Source organism: Crotalus tigris, unplaced genomic scaffold, assembly GCF_016545835.1.
Source record: "Crotalus tigris isolate CLP2741 ecotype Arizona unplaced genomic scaffold, ASM1654583v1 scf7180000018347.1145750, whole genome shotgun sequence".
NCBI classification, from domain to species: Eukaryota; Metazoa; Chordata; class Lepidosauria; order Squamata; family Viperidae; genus Crotalus; species Crotalus tigris.
In genome coordinates, this window is record NW_024096956.1 from 742,704 (window position 1) to 759,842 (window position 17,139).

At 33.9% G+C, this 17,139-nt stretch overlaps 1 protein-coding gene across 1 annotated transcript in view; it reads left to right on the forward strand.

Moving 5' to 3' along the window:
- Positions 1–17,139, forward strand: part of LOC120311317 (kinesin-like protein KIF16B) — a 93,520-nt gene that overhangs the window by 35,438 nt on the left and 40,943 nt on the right. Inside the window, exons 13-14 of the mRNA XM_039350682.1 lie at positions 11,925–12,047; positions 13,709–13,798. Of these exons, the coding sequence (XP_039206616.1) occupies positions 11,925–12,047; positions 13,709–13,798 (213 nt within the window). The remainder of the gene's footprint in view (positions 1–11,924; positions 12,048–13,708; positions 13,799–17,139) is intronic.

Below are 17,139 nucleotides of genomic sequence, written 5' to 3' on the forward strand. Positions count from 1 at the left end.
AGAATATACTGGATTGCAGTGGGAAACCATAAAAAATCTGGACCGGAGCCTGCTTGCTTGCTTTTATATGCTTCTGTCTTGTATGCCATTATTCCATCAACCAATCAGTTAGAAAGCAATCAGAACTCTTTGGATATTTTTCATGTTTTCTCAATCAGTACTTTAAAAGAAATCCAAATTGGTTATGCTGGACAAAGCATTTCACTTTTGGGTCCCCATGTAGGAAATGAATTGAAACTATTCACCTTTAACAAATACCTTACACAAAGAATGTGCCATGATATACTTAGCAATATGATATCTCCATTAGATCATCCTTGCTTAAATCACCCACTCTTAAATGATGATCTGTTAAAACTTTCTGTTGATTGGAGTTCGGCAGTCACCAACTTAGTTTTGGAAAATAGTGTGTGCCTGTCCTGCAATTTTGAGAGTGACTCAGCTGACCTGCTTTATTTACTCCATGAAAACATGGACATCAACAAACCTTTTTTAGGTGACATTCAGGTAGTGCTCTATACAACAGTGAAACTCGCAGGTGACATCAGATCTCTGGTCCTTACTAATACTCATATTGGTCTTATGAAGGAAAACGGTTCCTTCTGCCTAATATCTAGAGTGCCGCATTGCGTAGACAGTCAGTCACAGTGTGCCCAAATTCAGCTGCACTCTTTAAGTGAACTCAGATGTGTGATTATCCCAGAGAAAGAGAATCTAAGAAAAATCGAGTTGGCATTTTCAAAAGCAGATAAGCTTGGTTCATCCAGTAGTTTACTGGGTCCTTCTCAAGGAGAAAAAAATGCTCAGTTGGAATCTGTTTCATCCTTTCGTCACAACCAACCTAGCAGTCAACCTTGTATCTGGAGACTAATTTTCAGTTCAGATGAAGATGCTGTTAGGCTAATGTTGCATTTGACGGGACAGTTAAATTTAAATTCTCTTTAGAGTTCAAATACAACCTAGTCTTCGGGGGGGGGGGATACACATAAAACAAGTATGTTTCTCTTTTTGTCTCAGTGCCTCTTGGTGAAAATCTGCCAGCGTTTCAGCTTAGAGTAGTTTATAATATCTTAAATATTTGTGATCACTATTCCTAAATACCAGATTCATGCATCAATATGTGCTTTTTAGGTTAATTAAGAAGCACATTCCTCTTCTCTACCTTTTTACTTGTGTGACAAAAAGTTGACTAGAATTATCTACGTAGTTAAAAATATAGGAACTAAATTTAGACTCACTTCCTTACTGCATATATCTTAGATAATTTGCATTTAGAACACTTCCATTCAGACATGAGTTTAAGGTTGAGTTATGATGACAATCAGTTGTGGTACATGTCCATACATCTGCAATAAGGAGAACAGGTTTCAACTAGCAATAAATAAATGGCTTAGTCATAGATCCAGATGAATGTGTGTTCTCTGTCCTTGGCAAAAAAAAAAAAAAAATTAGCTTAAAGACAGCTGCTTGTCTTTGAATATAATCTACCATTTCTCCTTCTCACCACATTTATTGCCCTATTTCCTTTCACTAATAAATTATTGTCTGTTCTGATTGCTTGAAGTCTTTTTCTATGTTATGTTGCCTGCTTTGCAAATTATCAGAAACCATCAATGTCTAGTTTGTTTTTCATGTATAAATGCTGAATTCTGAATATATGCTGCAAATCAAGACTACCTAGCTTAATTGTTCACTTGTTATGTGTGGATTACTGTGTATTGTTTAGAGACTGCCTTAATAATTATTCACTGAACAGTAGTATATATTAACATTTTAAAAACAAACATGTTTTATAGGATAGAAAAATGTATTTAGTTTTTAAGTCTATATATACAGAGATACAGACATTCTTTCTCTAGATAGAAATTGTATTATGAAATTTTTTTTTTATCTTGAAAATTTTTATTTTTTTAAAAAACATACAATCATTTACAATAAAATTTTAAAATAGAGAACCCCCCCCTTACCCTCCCTCCCACCCCCACCCCCCCTCCCTTCACTTCCCAGAGCAGAATACAGGGTTAAGAAAAAAAAAGAAAAAGAAAATTATAATAATTAAAAAAAAGAAAAAAAAAGAGAAAGAAAAAAAAATATCATAATTAACCTTTAACTCCATAACTTATAAAACAATTCTCTATAATATTTGATATTCATTCATAAAATAAATAAAACTTTTTAATTCCATATTTTTTCTGAATATAATCTATCCACCTTCCCCATACAGTAATATATCTTTCTTGTGTATGATCCTTTAAATAAGCAGAAATTTTTGCCATTTCTGCAAAACTAGATACTTTAAATATCCATTCTTCTAAAGTAGGCAAAGAATCTTTCTTCCAATATAGACCTACTAGTAACCTTGCTGCAGTTAATAAATTCAACATCAAAGTAGTTTCTTTTTCATTTAAGTCAACAAAAATACCAAGTAAAAATAGTTGAGGAGTAAACTTTATCTTCTTTCTAAAAATCTTTTGAATGTTCCACCAAATCATAATCCAAAAAGCCTTTACTTTTTTACAATTCCACCAAATATGAAAGTATGTCGCATCATTATTGCCACATCTCCAACATTTGGGCTGTATGTTGGAATACATACAAGATAATTTTTTAGGATCTAAATGCCATCTATAAAACATTTTATAAAAATTTTCTCTCAAATTTTGAGCTTGTGTAAATTTAACATTTCTTATCCAAATTATCTCCCATAAATCCAATGAGATCGGCTCCTGTATATTCTGAGCCCATTTAATCATACAATCTTTAACCAATTCTGTTTCCGAATCTAACTCTAATAAAACATTATATATTCTTTTTATATGAGCCGGACCTTGGTTTTTAATCTGAATAACCAATTGTCTATCTTCTAGTGTTATTCCCTCTTTCTTGTCTACAGTCCATCTATCCATTATTTGTAAATATTGAAACCATGACTGTAGAATATTTTGCTGCCTTAATACATCTAGGGATTTCAAATGCCAATTCGAACCAGAACAAATTAACAATTCTTTATATGAAATTTTATCAAAATTTGTCCCCTTAGAGGTTCCCTCAATTGCATGTCTGGGAATCCCCCAGATAGGTATTTTATAATTTAATCTATAATAATACTTCTTCCAAACACGAAGTAAGGCATTCCTCAAAATATGTGATTTAAAAGTCCGATCAACTTTCTTATTAAAAATTAAATATGCATGCCAACCATATATTAAATCCCAACCTTCCAAAAAAAGAATATCCATATTTGTTAAATTAAGCCAATCACTTAACCAAGTTAGGGCGGCTGCATCATAATATAATTTCAAATTGGGTGCCTTAAGTCCCCCTCTTTCTCGAGCATCCTGTAATATCTTAAATTTAACCCTTGGTTTCTTCCCGGCCCATATAAAATTATTGATACCCTTTTGCCATTCCTCCAAATTTGCCTCTTTTTTAAGAATAGGTATCATCTGAAACAAAAAAAGAAACTTTGGTAGAACATTCATTTTTACAGCTGAAATTCTCCCCAACAATGACAATTGCAATTTTTTCCAATCTATTAAATCCTTTTGGACTTTTGCCCATAGTGGTTCATAATTGTTCTTGTACAATTTTCCATTTGAAGCAGTTAGATATACTCCCAAGTATTTAACCTTTTTTACCATCTGAAAACCTGTGGCTTTAATCAAACTTTCCCTTTCTTTAACTGACATATTCTTAGATAATATCTTAGTCTTATAATTATTAACTTTAAAACCAGAAACATTCCCATACTGTGTTATAAGTTCTAATAAACCATCAATCGCCTGATTCGGCTGTTCCAAAATTAAAACCAAATCATCCGCAAATGCCCGCAATTTATACTCATTCTTCCTTATCTTTACACCCTTAACTAACTTCGATTCCCGAATCTGAATCAATAAAATTTCCAATGTTAAAACAAATAACAATGGGGATAATGGACATCCTTGTCTTGTCCCTTTTTGAATATTGAAATTCTCAGTCAATCCCCCATTTACAACAATTTGTGCAGATTGCTGCTGATATATAGCTTTAAGTGCATGTAAAAAATTATCCCCAAAATTCATTTTCTCTACCAAAGAAAATAAAAATTGCCAGTCCAATTGATCAAAAGCTTTTTCAGCGTCCAAAAAGATAAAAGCCACAGGAATCTGATTATTCTTATCCAAGTACTCAATTAAGTTAATAATTTGTCTAACATTATGTTTCATATATCTCCCTGTTATAAATCCTGCTTGATCACTATGAATCAAGTCTTTCATAACCTGCATTAATCTATTTGCCAAAATTTTTGTAAAGATCTTATAATCAACATTCAATAATGAAATTGGCCTATAATTCTTAGGCTCTGTAAGATCCTGATCTTCCTTCGGAATCAGTGATATAAAAGCTCTTTTCCAAGAAGGAGGAACTTGCATACCCAACAAAATACTATTAAAGAGTTCCTTTAGTGGCTCTATCATTTCTTCAGATAAAATCTTATAATACCTAGAAGTCAGTCCATCTGTTCCAGGAGACTTTCCAACCTTTAACTGCTTAATAGCTAAACCAATTTCCTCCACAGTAATTAAACTATTCATCCCATTTTGTTGTTCCTCTGAAAGTCTAGGAAAATGTACTGATTGTAAATATTTATCTATATCCAAACCCCTTATATTATCACTTGAATATAATTTTGTGTAAAAGTCCAAAAAGCTTTTTTTAATCAAATCTTGCTGAAAAACCTCAGTACCTTTATATTTTACTTTCTCTATAATTCTAGCTTTCTGTTTCTTTCGTAACTGATAAGCCAACCACCTCCCAGGCTTATTCGCATTGCAAAAAGTATTATGTCTCATATACGACAGATTGGTAGCCACCTGATCTGCCATCAACATGTTAAATTGTTCCTTAAGCATCTTTATAGATACCTTTAAATTATTATCAGTAGGGTTAAGAACCAACTCTTGTTCTTTTGATTTGATCTCTTCTTCTATTTCTCTACGTCTTTGTGACCCTTTTTCCCTAAAAACTTTATTCAATTGAATCAAAATTCCCCTCATATATGCTTTACTAGCGTCCCACACCATAGACATCGATGTTCCCTTATTCATATTTATAGTAAAAAAGTCCTTTAAATGTTCTTTACACTTTTGTACGAACTCCTCCCGATTAAATAAGTTCTCATTCAATCTCCAGGATCTTCTATTCCCGTCTTCCGAATATAACTCCATCCACACCGGACTATGATCTGACAATGTTCTAGGAAAAATTTTCACCTTCCTCTTCTTAACATGCTACATTAAAAAATTCTCCATGGTTATCTTATTTGCTCTTAAGCAATCATGTTACAATGCACTTCGAAATTATAATATTTGTAATGGCCTTTAAAAATGGCATTACTAATTTATTGTTATAGCGTGGTTCAAAATTCTTGGGGAGGGGGGAACATTTTGGCTTTCTTTAAATACAAAGAGGGAATATAAGACAAGTGTGTAGAGGAGATAAAGCGAAGGACACTAAAGATTGCCTATCTTTAGATATTGCTTCAGGAATGCAACCTGACATTCTGCTGGCTTTCCACTTTTGTAATAATGAAGCGAGACTGCTTACAGCCCAGCCTCAGCCTCCAGTTCTGAACCTTCCCCTTAATCTTCTATCTTCATTAAGTAAAAGAAATTAATATACATGTACATTACGTCAGTTCCATTTATTTTACATATAAAAAAGGAAAGAGGAAAAAACTTTTATAAATTGATCTAGTTAGATCAATTACAGCTTTACAACTTTCCCACCGGAATATAATTTAAAATAATTGGCTCATTCATGGAAACCAAAATAAAATTAATGTTTAAATAACTTCTGTCCAAAAAAATGCTCCTATAGCACAGGATCTCTTCCCATGTTGTATTTTGAGTATAGCACCTCTGTGAAAAGTCCCCTAGGTATTATACTCTTTTTGTTAATTTTTTTTTAATTTTTACAATTAATTTTAAATTGATACAAATTTGACATCAGATGCCTAAAAAGTCTCCTAATGATTTTCATGCTTGGATACTCAGGATCCTTATTCCATTCTTCCCTTTATTTTTGAACATCTAATTTAATATATTTTAACAACTGTTTATTTTAGATTTATTATTTGAAAAAAAGTTACATTTTCTTGTACTAGAGGTGGCTCTGAAGCACTTAGTGCAACTGCCCTATATCCATACATCGAAGATGTTACAACTCCAGGTTCCATCTATTAAAAGCTGTCATGTTGTGGGATGGAGAAAGTATGTCTTCTCTATCATTGTCCCCATAGTTTGGAACAGCAGTTCCATCCAGAGGTACAGATGGAACCTTCTCTCCTGGGATTGCAGAAAGCCGTTAAGATAGGCCTAGGGTTAATTTGTTTATGAGGCCCCTGTTGTGGCCGTTTTTTACTGTCATGGTTGTGTTAGTCTGGTCTCTCTGTGATATTTTATGTTTTCAACTGTTTTTATTGTTATTTTGGATTATTGTAAACTGCCTAGAGTAGGCAGTCATTTAATCCTATTAATTAAAGTCTGGAAGTGCTTGTCATAGTGTAGCCTACTGACTACAGGTGGTTTGTACAGATAGATCATGTCTTCCCCATTGTTCACTGGTGAGGACCACTGCAGAAACTCAATCCCTCTTCCCTGTTAGCTAACTTCCAATAGTTAGCTGTCCTCTCTCTGACTTAGACCTTACTCTATTCATTCATCAAAAGGATGTTGGCCAAAGCTCATTTTCAAACCCATATCTCATATCTCCATATATCCTGCCAGTTAGCTGGCCAGACCAGAGTTCCCCACATTCACCATCAGCCAATTTGTGAAAACAGATTCCTGTTGAAAGCTGGTTAATGGCAGCATGTAAGCACCAATACTTGTAGCAGTCCAATTCAGAATACTGACAATGCTGAACAGATCTTATGTTCATTTACCAGCCATGAGTCCACACATGCCAAATAGAGCTGTGGAACTATGATCTAATAAAATCAGCGCCCAAAATAAGCACAAATAGTTGATGCAAAATTCCATTTAAATAAAACTAGAGACCCATACATCTGTAATCCGTTAATATTCAGAGATTTTATTCAAGAAGATTCTTGCCAGTGTGTGCTAAGAATTGATGTTACCATGTCATAGTATACATAAAGTAATTCAAGTTGTGAAAAATACTTAATTTGGGACTAGTGTAAAAAATATAATTTATAATAGCAATAGGACTTAGACTTATATACCGCTTCATAGTGCTTTGCAGCCCTCTCTAAGCTGTTTACAGAGTCAGCCTATTGCCCCCAATAATCTGTGTCCTCATTTTACTGACCTCTGAAGTATGGAAGGCTGAGTCAACTTTGAAGTGTTTTAAAAATGAAAGGGATGGTAAGGTGTACACAAATGCAATAATTACCTTATTCACTGAGAAACATAAACTCCTTTGTTCTTAAAGAGAAAAATGTAGGAGAAAATGTGTTTAATTGGACTGTGATATAACAATTAATTTCCAACCACCTTCTATAAGAGCCATATTTTTATCTGCTCTGGAAGACTGAGATGAGAACTACATACATTTCAACAGGGAAGCTGTTCAGAGGAAGCTATAATTTAAATTATAGCCTGCCATTGAGACTCCTTATTCCTCCTGGTAAGTGGGGATTTTCGGCAGACTTTCTTAGTGATCTAGATAGGATGGCTGAAACTATTGAAAAAATAGTGGTCCCCAGAATGCCGAGACCCAGAGCCAATAGGACATTTTAGAAAGTACACTTGGAAATATAATGGTCACCAGTGTAGCTTGTGCAACAGAGGTATAATGTGGCAGTGCTTTGACTGATTACTAAGTATGTGTATTGCTGCATGCTGAATATGCTTAAGTTTGTGGGTAATCTTCAAAGAGCAAATCGCAAGAGAATATAAGGGCATAAGCAACCATCTTCAGTCCATCCTGTTCCAGGTAAGGATGCAATTAGTGCACCACCTGAAGTTATGCAAAAACCCTCCTGGTCATGATATTTCTCTCCTCTTCAAGCAAGAACTATGAGTCCAGGAATGAACTTGATGATCACGCTCCCTCCCTCTGAGGGAGCATGACCATCAAGAGCCAGAAATGGTACAGTACTAGAATCAAGTAATTCCATGCATCAACGATCACTCTCTCTTGTTTGGATTGAATGAACATGTTTTTCTCTATCCAAAATCTTAACCTCAGACATGGGTCAAGACTTCCATTTCATCTTCCAGTAGGCTTGAGGTGAAGTTGCCTAGCTTTATTCTGCACCAAAAGGATTATCTTGGTATTTTCAAGCTTTCATCTCCCAGAATGTTAATTAAAGATGATTAAGAATCAGTTGAGATTTGGTATAATATTCCATTATTGCTTTTTCTAGTAAAAAGTATAAAGAAATAAATATTTCATTCTTTTCAAAGAATTTGGAATCTAGTAACCTCACTTTTATAACCGGTATCAAAGGCCAATTCCAATATGGTCCATGAGGGCAAGTTTCCATGAAGGCAAAACCAGGCATTCAATTTACCCAAGAAAGAAGATACACTGTGATAGAAACTTACATACCAATAAATTAGTATTATCTAAGTCATCAACTAATTAATTTAGCTGTGGAAAATTTAGGTTTATCAATGAACAGTAATCATCTGGAGAAAGAGCTATGTATGCCAAGAGTTATTTAGTTTAGAGCAGGGATCCCCAAACTCTTCAGCTCATCAATCCCATCATGGTTTTAGATCAGTGGTTCTCAACCTTTTTAATGCCGCGACCCCCAATCGGTCGTAAGTCGAGGACTAAACCGGTCGTAAGTCGAGGATTACCCAACCGGTCGTAAGTCGAGGACTTTCCCTGCCCGGGAGCGCCGCGCATGTGTGGTGCCACCCCCTGCGCCGGCCGAGGCGTAGCTGGCAAGCGGCAGAGACAGAGCAGGCCGACCACCAGCTGGCCCAGCCCAAGGGAGGTAAGGCACCGACCGAAAAAGGGGAAAAAAATGGCGGACAGCCTTGCTTGGCGACCCCCGTGAAATAGTCGATCAACCCCAAATGGGGTCGCGACCCATAGGTTGAAAACCGCTGTTTTAGATTGTTCATCAACCCCCAAACAAGAAAAGCACAATATCTGTAATAAATATTGTAACTGCATTTATATTATATTTTAATGCAAAGATGATTTATTTTAAAATCCAAACAAGAATAACTAATGTAAGAAAGTATAATCTTGTTTAATAAATTGTTGTTGTTAATTGCGAAGTCGTGTGCGACCCCATGGACAACGTTCCTCCAGGTCTTCCTGTCCTCTACCATCTTCTGGAGTCAATTTAAGTTCACACCTACTGCTTCAGTGACTCCATCCAGCCATCTCATTCTCTGTCGTCCCTTTCTTCTATTGCCCTCAATCTTTCCCAGCATTAGGCCCTTTTCCACTGAGTCCTTCCTTCTCATTAGGTGGGCAAAGTATTTGAGTTTCAACTTCAGGATCTGGCCTTCTAAAGAGCAGTCAGGGTTGATCTCTTCTAGGACTGACCGGTTTGAACGCCTTGCAGTCCAAGGGACTCGCAGGAGTCTTCTCCAGCACCAGTTTAATAAATACCTCATACCAATTAAACTAGCCTTTTACATTTAAACATTCAATGTTAAACTGAACTGAATACTAATTTTATATGAACATTGCCTAAAATTGGATCAAGAATTTGATTAAAACACCCACCAATTATCAAAACATTGGAAGATAATCAAGGCAAGATGGCTTAGACAATTATAAAATGCACCAATTGTATCTAAATTAGGAATATAAGTATTAGCTGGAGGGAATTTTTTTCCCCAACACTTAATTACCATAATGATAATGGCCTTTTACATCTGTTATCATTCTTAACATAAAGTAAAGTGCTTTTATTAAAAGAGCCATACTTTTTTATATATAAAACTACTAATATAAACTTAGCCCATCCAATCTTTCTGCTACCTAACCTTTATCATCAGTAGTTATTTGTCTCTTGCAAAGATGCAAGAGCCTTGAGTCTTGTGAGTTTTACAAGGATTTGTTTTCCTTTGTCAGGGGTTTCCAGACTACTCACATAATTGAAAGACACAATCCAAGAAATATATGTGCATACAAAAATAATATTAACACAGAAAAATTAGGAAACCCAACTAAAATACTCGGTAAGTTTTGAAATCTTGGAAGTTCACAATGATTATAGGCCTTTCAAATATCGTGATAAAAAAGAGTTATAACATATACAAAATTAGCATATTAATTAAAATGGAACAGGAGACAAATAAGTATAGGTTCAGGATAATTAATTTTCTCCACAGCTGCTGTCATTCTTTCAAGATACTTTAAATCATTTCATTCATGTTTGTTTGAAAGAAGTTTTAGCGGGTCAATGCAGTTTCCTCCAAGATTCCAGTGAAAGAACATCTATCCATATATGAACCTGCCCTTTCTTTGATATCTACCTGGCTTTTCCCACCTTTTTGAAATTAGATGGCTAGCACTGTTGCCCTCCATTGAGGGACTTCAGCTGGTGTTAATTCTTTTCTTTCCTTCCTTTAGTCCCTAAGTTTTTTCTACGCCCTGTCCCCCAGGTGTTTGATGTTTTAAAATCTGTTATGATTTTTTAAAAAATATTTTAAATAATAATATAAGATTTATATTATTTTATATTCACATTTTTAGTGTTTTTCTGTTTCTGTAAGTTAACAAAATCTAAAATTAAAAATGTTTTTCAATGGTACATCTTTCATCTTAAATTATGCTGCTGGCTGAATATGTATTCCTAAACCAAATGTTAACTTAGAGCCAACCACCTTTCCTGAGAAATGTTTACTCAGGTTAAAGTTGATGTTGCAAGTAATAGAACAATGGTATTTCTTATTCCCTGTGATAACACATTTTCAAGGCTGTCTTTCTAGGATCTGATACAATTATAAAAGTCACTTTTACAATAAATTTTCTCCTTGTTTAAAGCTAGTGAAATTGTTCTAGAGCTATAAACATTTCAGTGACATCTAATTTTGGCAAGTTGTCAGTGATGGATACTACTCTAGACAATAAATATAGAAAATAACTATATAATTTAGATTTCAAACATAAGCTTTTGTAATAAATGTTTAATGGGAAACTTGTCTCTGTATTCTTTTGTATTCATGAACAACTAGGGTAAACTGTATACTATCTGAAAATGATCTAAAGATTCCGCTCATTAGATCCTCTTCTTCACTGTTAGATTTAAAGTTAGGAATATATGGAGCTTGATCTGCAGAGGTTGTATGATTTTTGTTGTTTTCTGTGTGATGAAATATTATCCGAATGTTATTAAGTTACAAGATAACAAAGTGCTTTTTTAAAGGAATGAAATGTTTGCAAAATTTCCAGATTACTAAAAGTGTTGTTTGATATCTATTATATACTAACATTTTTTTCTGATCATAAAAAACTTGTTTCTGATCTTAAAAGCTTTTGATTGTGAATTGTATCCAGAGCTATTCTGCACAAGGAAGTTTCTCTTTCATCTATAATAATTGAGGTCCAATAGAGTTCATGCTATCCAGTTTTTTTCCAATTCTTCCTTTTTCCCTATCAGTTTCTGTTTTCAGAAGATTGCCCAATCTCCAGAACAGAAAGAAGAAATTTGCCTTCTTCTACCGGTGGGATTGTACTATTAGTGAAATTATTGCTATGCAAAGCCTTTTGCTTCTACTGAAGTTACATAAAGCATAAGACACATTTTGCAGTGGTATTCTTCAGTAGCCATTCTATATTTGAAAGTCATGTTGACCATTCATGAGAGAACTATACTTTGCTATCATATAAATCCTTAATTATCTAACTAAAACTTTTTTTTTCTATTAATATATTCTGATTTCATGCAATGCTGTTTACGAAATGATGCAGTATTTAATTCCCTTTTAATATTCATTTGATAGCGCATGTTCTGTCGCCCTGTTAAAACAAATCCAGATGACATAAAGAATCCAGTTAAAATTAGTATCCCACGTTATGTCCTTTGCGGGCAGGGAAAGGATGAGCATTATGAATATGAAATCAAGGTAAGGTATTTAAATATTTTTATTTTTGGTGGTGTGCATTATTTGTCTACATATGAAATCTTTACATGTTTATAACTAATTATGGAAAAGGTTCAGTTTGGAAAGTGAAGAGTAAGCTAGATTGTAATGCATAATTGTCCTTTACTTTCTCTCTTTGCTATATTTGATCTTTGAGTGTGTCCATTCCTTGAACAACAGTCATAAACTGTAACCCTTCTGTTAGGAGATTTTGAGTGTTTCTAGAACTCTACTGGAAAGCATTTCTGCAAGATAGGGCACCAATTTATCCCAGCCAAATGTCTTCTGTACACCTCAGAACACTGATTAGGACAGGTATGAAGGGAATGTTTTAAATAGTTGAAGTGGGAGACTGAAGAAGATACAAATATGTAAACTTGGCAAGTATAGAACACCTAAGACATATTCTATACTAAGTAGTAAGAATACTGAGTATTTCATAGGAAGGTATTAGCGTTCCCTGCATCTCGGCATATAGTCATACTAACCACGGAAGTGTCTTCAGACATCGCTGGCTCCCTCGATTAACAAATGGAGATGAGCATTGCCCCCTAGAGGTGGACACAACTGGACAGGGGAAACCTTTACCTTTTATTTACTAAGTATAGAAGTTTGGTATAATCCCAAGAATCTTGATAAACTAACATATTCTTCAGCTTTATATTCTTTATTGTTTTATTCCATTGGGTTTATTGTGTCATACCAGTTCTCTTGAAGTGGTATCCAGGATTCAGGAAAGATGGGATGGGATGGGGTGGGGTGGGGTGGGGTGGGATGGGATGGGATGGGAAGGATAAGACAAAATAAGATAAGAAGATAGCCTTTATTTCCACTTTTTTCAGTGAACACACTGGCACACAATAAAAAAATGAAATTTTGATGCCTGCTATCAAAAGAAAATACATATGTATCCAAGGAAATATATATATATATATATATATTATATATATATATATTATATATATATATATATATATATATATATATATATATATCAGGGTGAATATATATATTCAGGGTGAATATATATATTCACCCTGAGGTGAAAATAAAAAGGAGGTGAGACTGATGATAGCAGCTTTGTAGCCTCACATTGCATCCTAATCCTTTACTGCATGCTTCATCACAGCATCACATATGCTGCCAGAAGGGACAATTTTTTTCTTTCCTCATTTTGAGGGAAAGCAACAAGATCCTGTTGATAATGCTGTTCGCTTGCAAATACTTATTTGTTTAATCAGTTAATGTTGATGTATGTGTATTCCATTGTATGATCTAATGCAGCAGTATTCTTATTCCATTTCAATTGCATAACTTATTCAGATAATTGGCACTCTTCCTCCTGGTTGAGGTAATGTCAAGTGATAAGAAGTCATAAAAATAGCCCTCCTTACAACAAATCTTCTATATTCTGCCCATAATCATAGAATTTACCTCATGGGAAAGTGACTTCCATGCTAATGCAATGATATATTCAGTGTCTCCTAGTAAACTGAAAACATTGGTTTATTCTGCTCCAAGTCAAATTTTGGTGTGTGAATAATCATGCTTAGTCAGGGAAAATTATCCATTATGAGAAGCCTTGTAATAGAAACCTTTATGTTCCTTTTCTGTTAATTATATTGTTTACTTTTACAAAACAGATATCAGTCCTAGATGAGACATGGGCTATATTCAGGAGATATAGCCGCTTTAGGGAAATGCATCAGACATTAAAATTAAAATTCCCAGAGGTAAGTTACTAATTAATTTTAATCTGTAAATGTATGTTTATTTCCTTTTGGTTTATACTGATAGCAAATACTGGTGAACTTTCCTATTTACTTTCTAAGAAGCTATTACATTTGTGACAGAAAGTGTTGTGTATGTTTGGATTTTTTGGCAGTTTTTATTTTACATTGATACTTGCTTGGAAGACATTCTACAAGGGATTGCTATGCTGTGTTTTGTGAGAAAAAAAATCATCTCTTAGTTCCAAAATTTTTCAGTCTTTATACATTTCTTTAAAATTATCAGACTTTTTAGAAATGACCATTTTTATGAGACCCTTCAGAGGTCTTTTTTGAAAGTGATGAAATTAAATCTGCTGTTTCACATTCATGGAAGTGAATTAAAACCAGCAGAGTTTTCTGCTCCACTAAGTGGACTTCCATAGGTTGAAAAAAGGAGAAGCAATATTTTTCTTTTTAATTTATTTCATTTCATCAACACCTCCCACTAATTGTGTTCCCAGCAATTTGGAGTCAAGGGCAGGAGAATTTACCTTCCCACACTCCCATGAAAATCCAAGGCACAGAGTTTTGTTCTGCGAAGTTATGAATTGAAATCATTTTTTGTTGTTACTTCTTTTCTGTATTTTATTATCTTTTATTCTTAAAGTCTCTATAGTTTTATGGGATTCTGAATATTCAACTACATTTACTTCTGTGATTTATCAGTTATAACCAGTTCTTTTTTTTTTGAAGGACCCTCATTTATCCTCCATTCTATTCACACAGGTGCTTTATGAGACACATTAAGCTGACAACTAATGATCAGCTCAGTTTTACTGATTTTCAGATTTGAATGCAGGAGTCATGGAAGGAAAATATCATCCCAATCCTAAACTAATTTTCTAATCATTACTTTGAAGAGTGGAACTGAAATATTAGCCTCTAAGAAAAAAATAATGATCAAAGTCATTAATTGTCACGACTTTGATTAACATCAATAATAAATATAATTAAATTAAATCTATGTCTTAGATGAATATTGCAGGTCCCAAGTAAAAATATGTGTTCCATGATGCAACCTAGCCAGGGTATATTGGTATTTTCAATAGATTCTCTTCTCTATTCATCAGCACTACCCAAGCATACATATATAATGTTTATATATATATTGAGGATAATAATTTATCCACCTAACACTGCCATATCATACCACTATCATTTATTGTGCAAGTCAACTCTGTGTAAGTAGCAATATCTATTGTCCTCAGCCATCTGAAGTTAAAACAGCACACTTTTTCTACATTAAAGTTATATTTTTCCATCTAGTTATCAATGTCAGTATAACAGTTGATAATGGAAATGTCTTTCTATGTCTTTGTGAGCATGTTCAAAGGATGCAGGGGATAGTGGAAAATGCCATCTTTGTGGTTTTGTTATTCTTTTTTAGAAGAAATGAAATTACTCTTTATTAAAGATTTAGGAAGGAATTTAAAAAATGGCTTTTATTTTCTTCACAAATCTAAGGAGATTTATTTAGCATTTCTTCACCCTATTTGATATTACATCACATAAATCACTTCTTCCCATATCTCAATGTTTATCCTTCCACAAATTCAAAATCTATTAACGTTTCTGTCTAGTATCAGCAAAATTAAATTAAAGTTTTATTTTTCCTAGAACTTTATAAACATATTTCTTAACCCTGATCATTATATTTCTTTCTTTGGTTCCTAACATTCTTTATCTTTGTTTCATTAATATGCTGTCGTAAGATTTGATCTCCATCAAAATTTTCTTCCATCTCAGGCATTTCTTTACAGCTTTAACAGATCTCTTTTGTAAATCCAATAATGAATCATTACAGGATCATTTTTCATCTCTTGACTTAGAGTTTGTATTTTCACTTTAATTTCATCTCTGTCTTACAGTCCACAACTATATCTGCCAGAGCAGATATTGTTGCTGTTATTGTATTGCTAAGTTTCTTTATCATTTCTTCAAAAATCCTATGAAATGTAATATTTGCAAGTGTCTCTACAGGTCATCAAATACAAAAAATAAGAAAGAGGAGGGTTTTCTTTTCTTTGTTTCTTCTATCTGGAATCTGTAGTCCCCTTTAGTGTGTCCTTTCTATAATCACATATTCTGCCTCAAATTTATTTTGCTTCTTTATCAACCAATCTTGTCTTTCCTGAAAGACTAAATAATTTATCTTCCACAATAATACTGTTTTTAGATGCTTATGTTACCTTCTTTTTTGTATACAATCCAAGGTGGCAAACATACCTAATATTCCTTCTTCCTCCTATTTTCACCCATCTAATTTTTTATGCCTAACGCAGAACTAAAATTCACAATCTCTTGGTTTCTAGGCCGGCACCGTAATAATTACACCAAAAGTCATACTATTTCAAATATTATGAAATATTTAAAATCTCTCTTTCCCCTTAGTTTATTTCAATGTTGTTAAGTTAATTTGTTATCCAGTTTTTTGCGGTTTATTTTATATTCTTTAATTTTTTTTAATTGTTTTTCCCCCTTTTCTGGAATGACGGATCAGTTTCTTGATATATTCACTTCTATTCTTTTTCTTGACTTCAGCATGCTTGATACTGTCAGCTTGAATGATACCCAGGTATTTATAGTGATCATCTTCATCGAGACTTTTGATGTTATTTCCATAGGAGATATTGATTCCTTCAGTTTTCACTATTTTTCCCCATTTGATGGTGAGCATTTCTCCAATCCAAGCTCCAGTTTTCTATCTGTTTATATTATTATCTTTTAACAATAATGTAAAGTCACAACTGCCAGTTCTTTAGCTAGTGTTGGCTTTCATACACGTTGAGTTCTTCACAAGAAACTAAGACGCCATAATATATCAGTGTAGTGTATGTGCAGATCCAAGCAGCATGAGCTTTGGAAGTCACCAATGAAAATTATGTCAATGTACAAATTTTCTATGTGTCATCCAAAATTTTTTGGTATAACAGCCAGTGTGCCAATAACCTTTGGAACCACCACAGCCAGTTTGTATCATAATAATTCTTCAATTTTCAGATCTTGGTACTTTGTGATTCCCAACTCCTTGTTAATAATTCTACTAATTATTATTTAACTTATGGATCATCGCACAGTCAGCCAGATGTTCAGACTGGATTTGGCATTTTGTCTACCTATCGAGTCCTTACCCAGGACCTGGGATAGGCAGATGTGGATGTTTGATGGTATTACAGGTATCGTCGCAGGATGGAAGCAGTTCCTAATAAGGCCGCCTTTTGCAATTGACTAATAGCGAATTTGTCAATGCCAATGGTGTTCAAGTGGTGCTCCAGTTGTTTTGGGATTGCACCCAAGGAGCC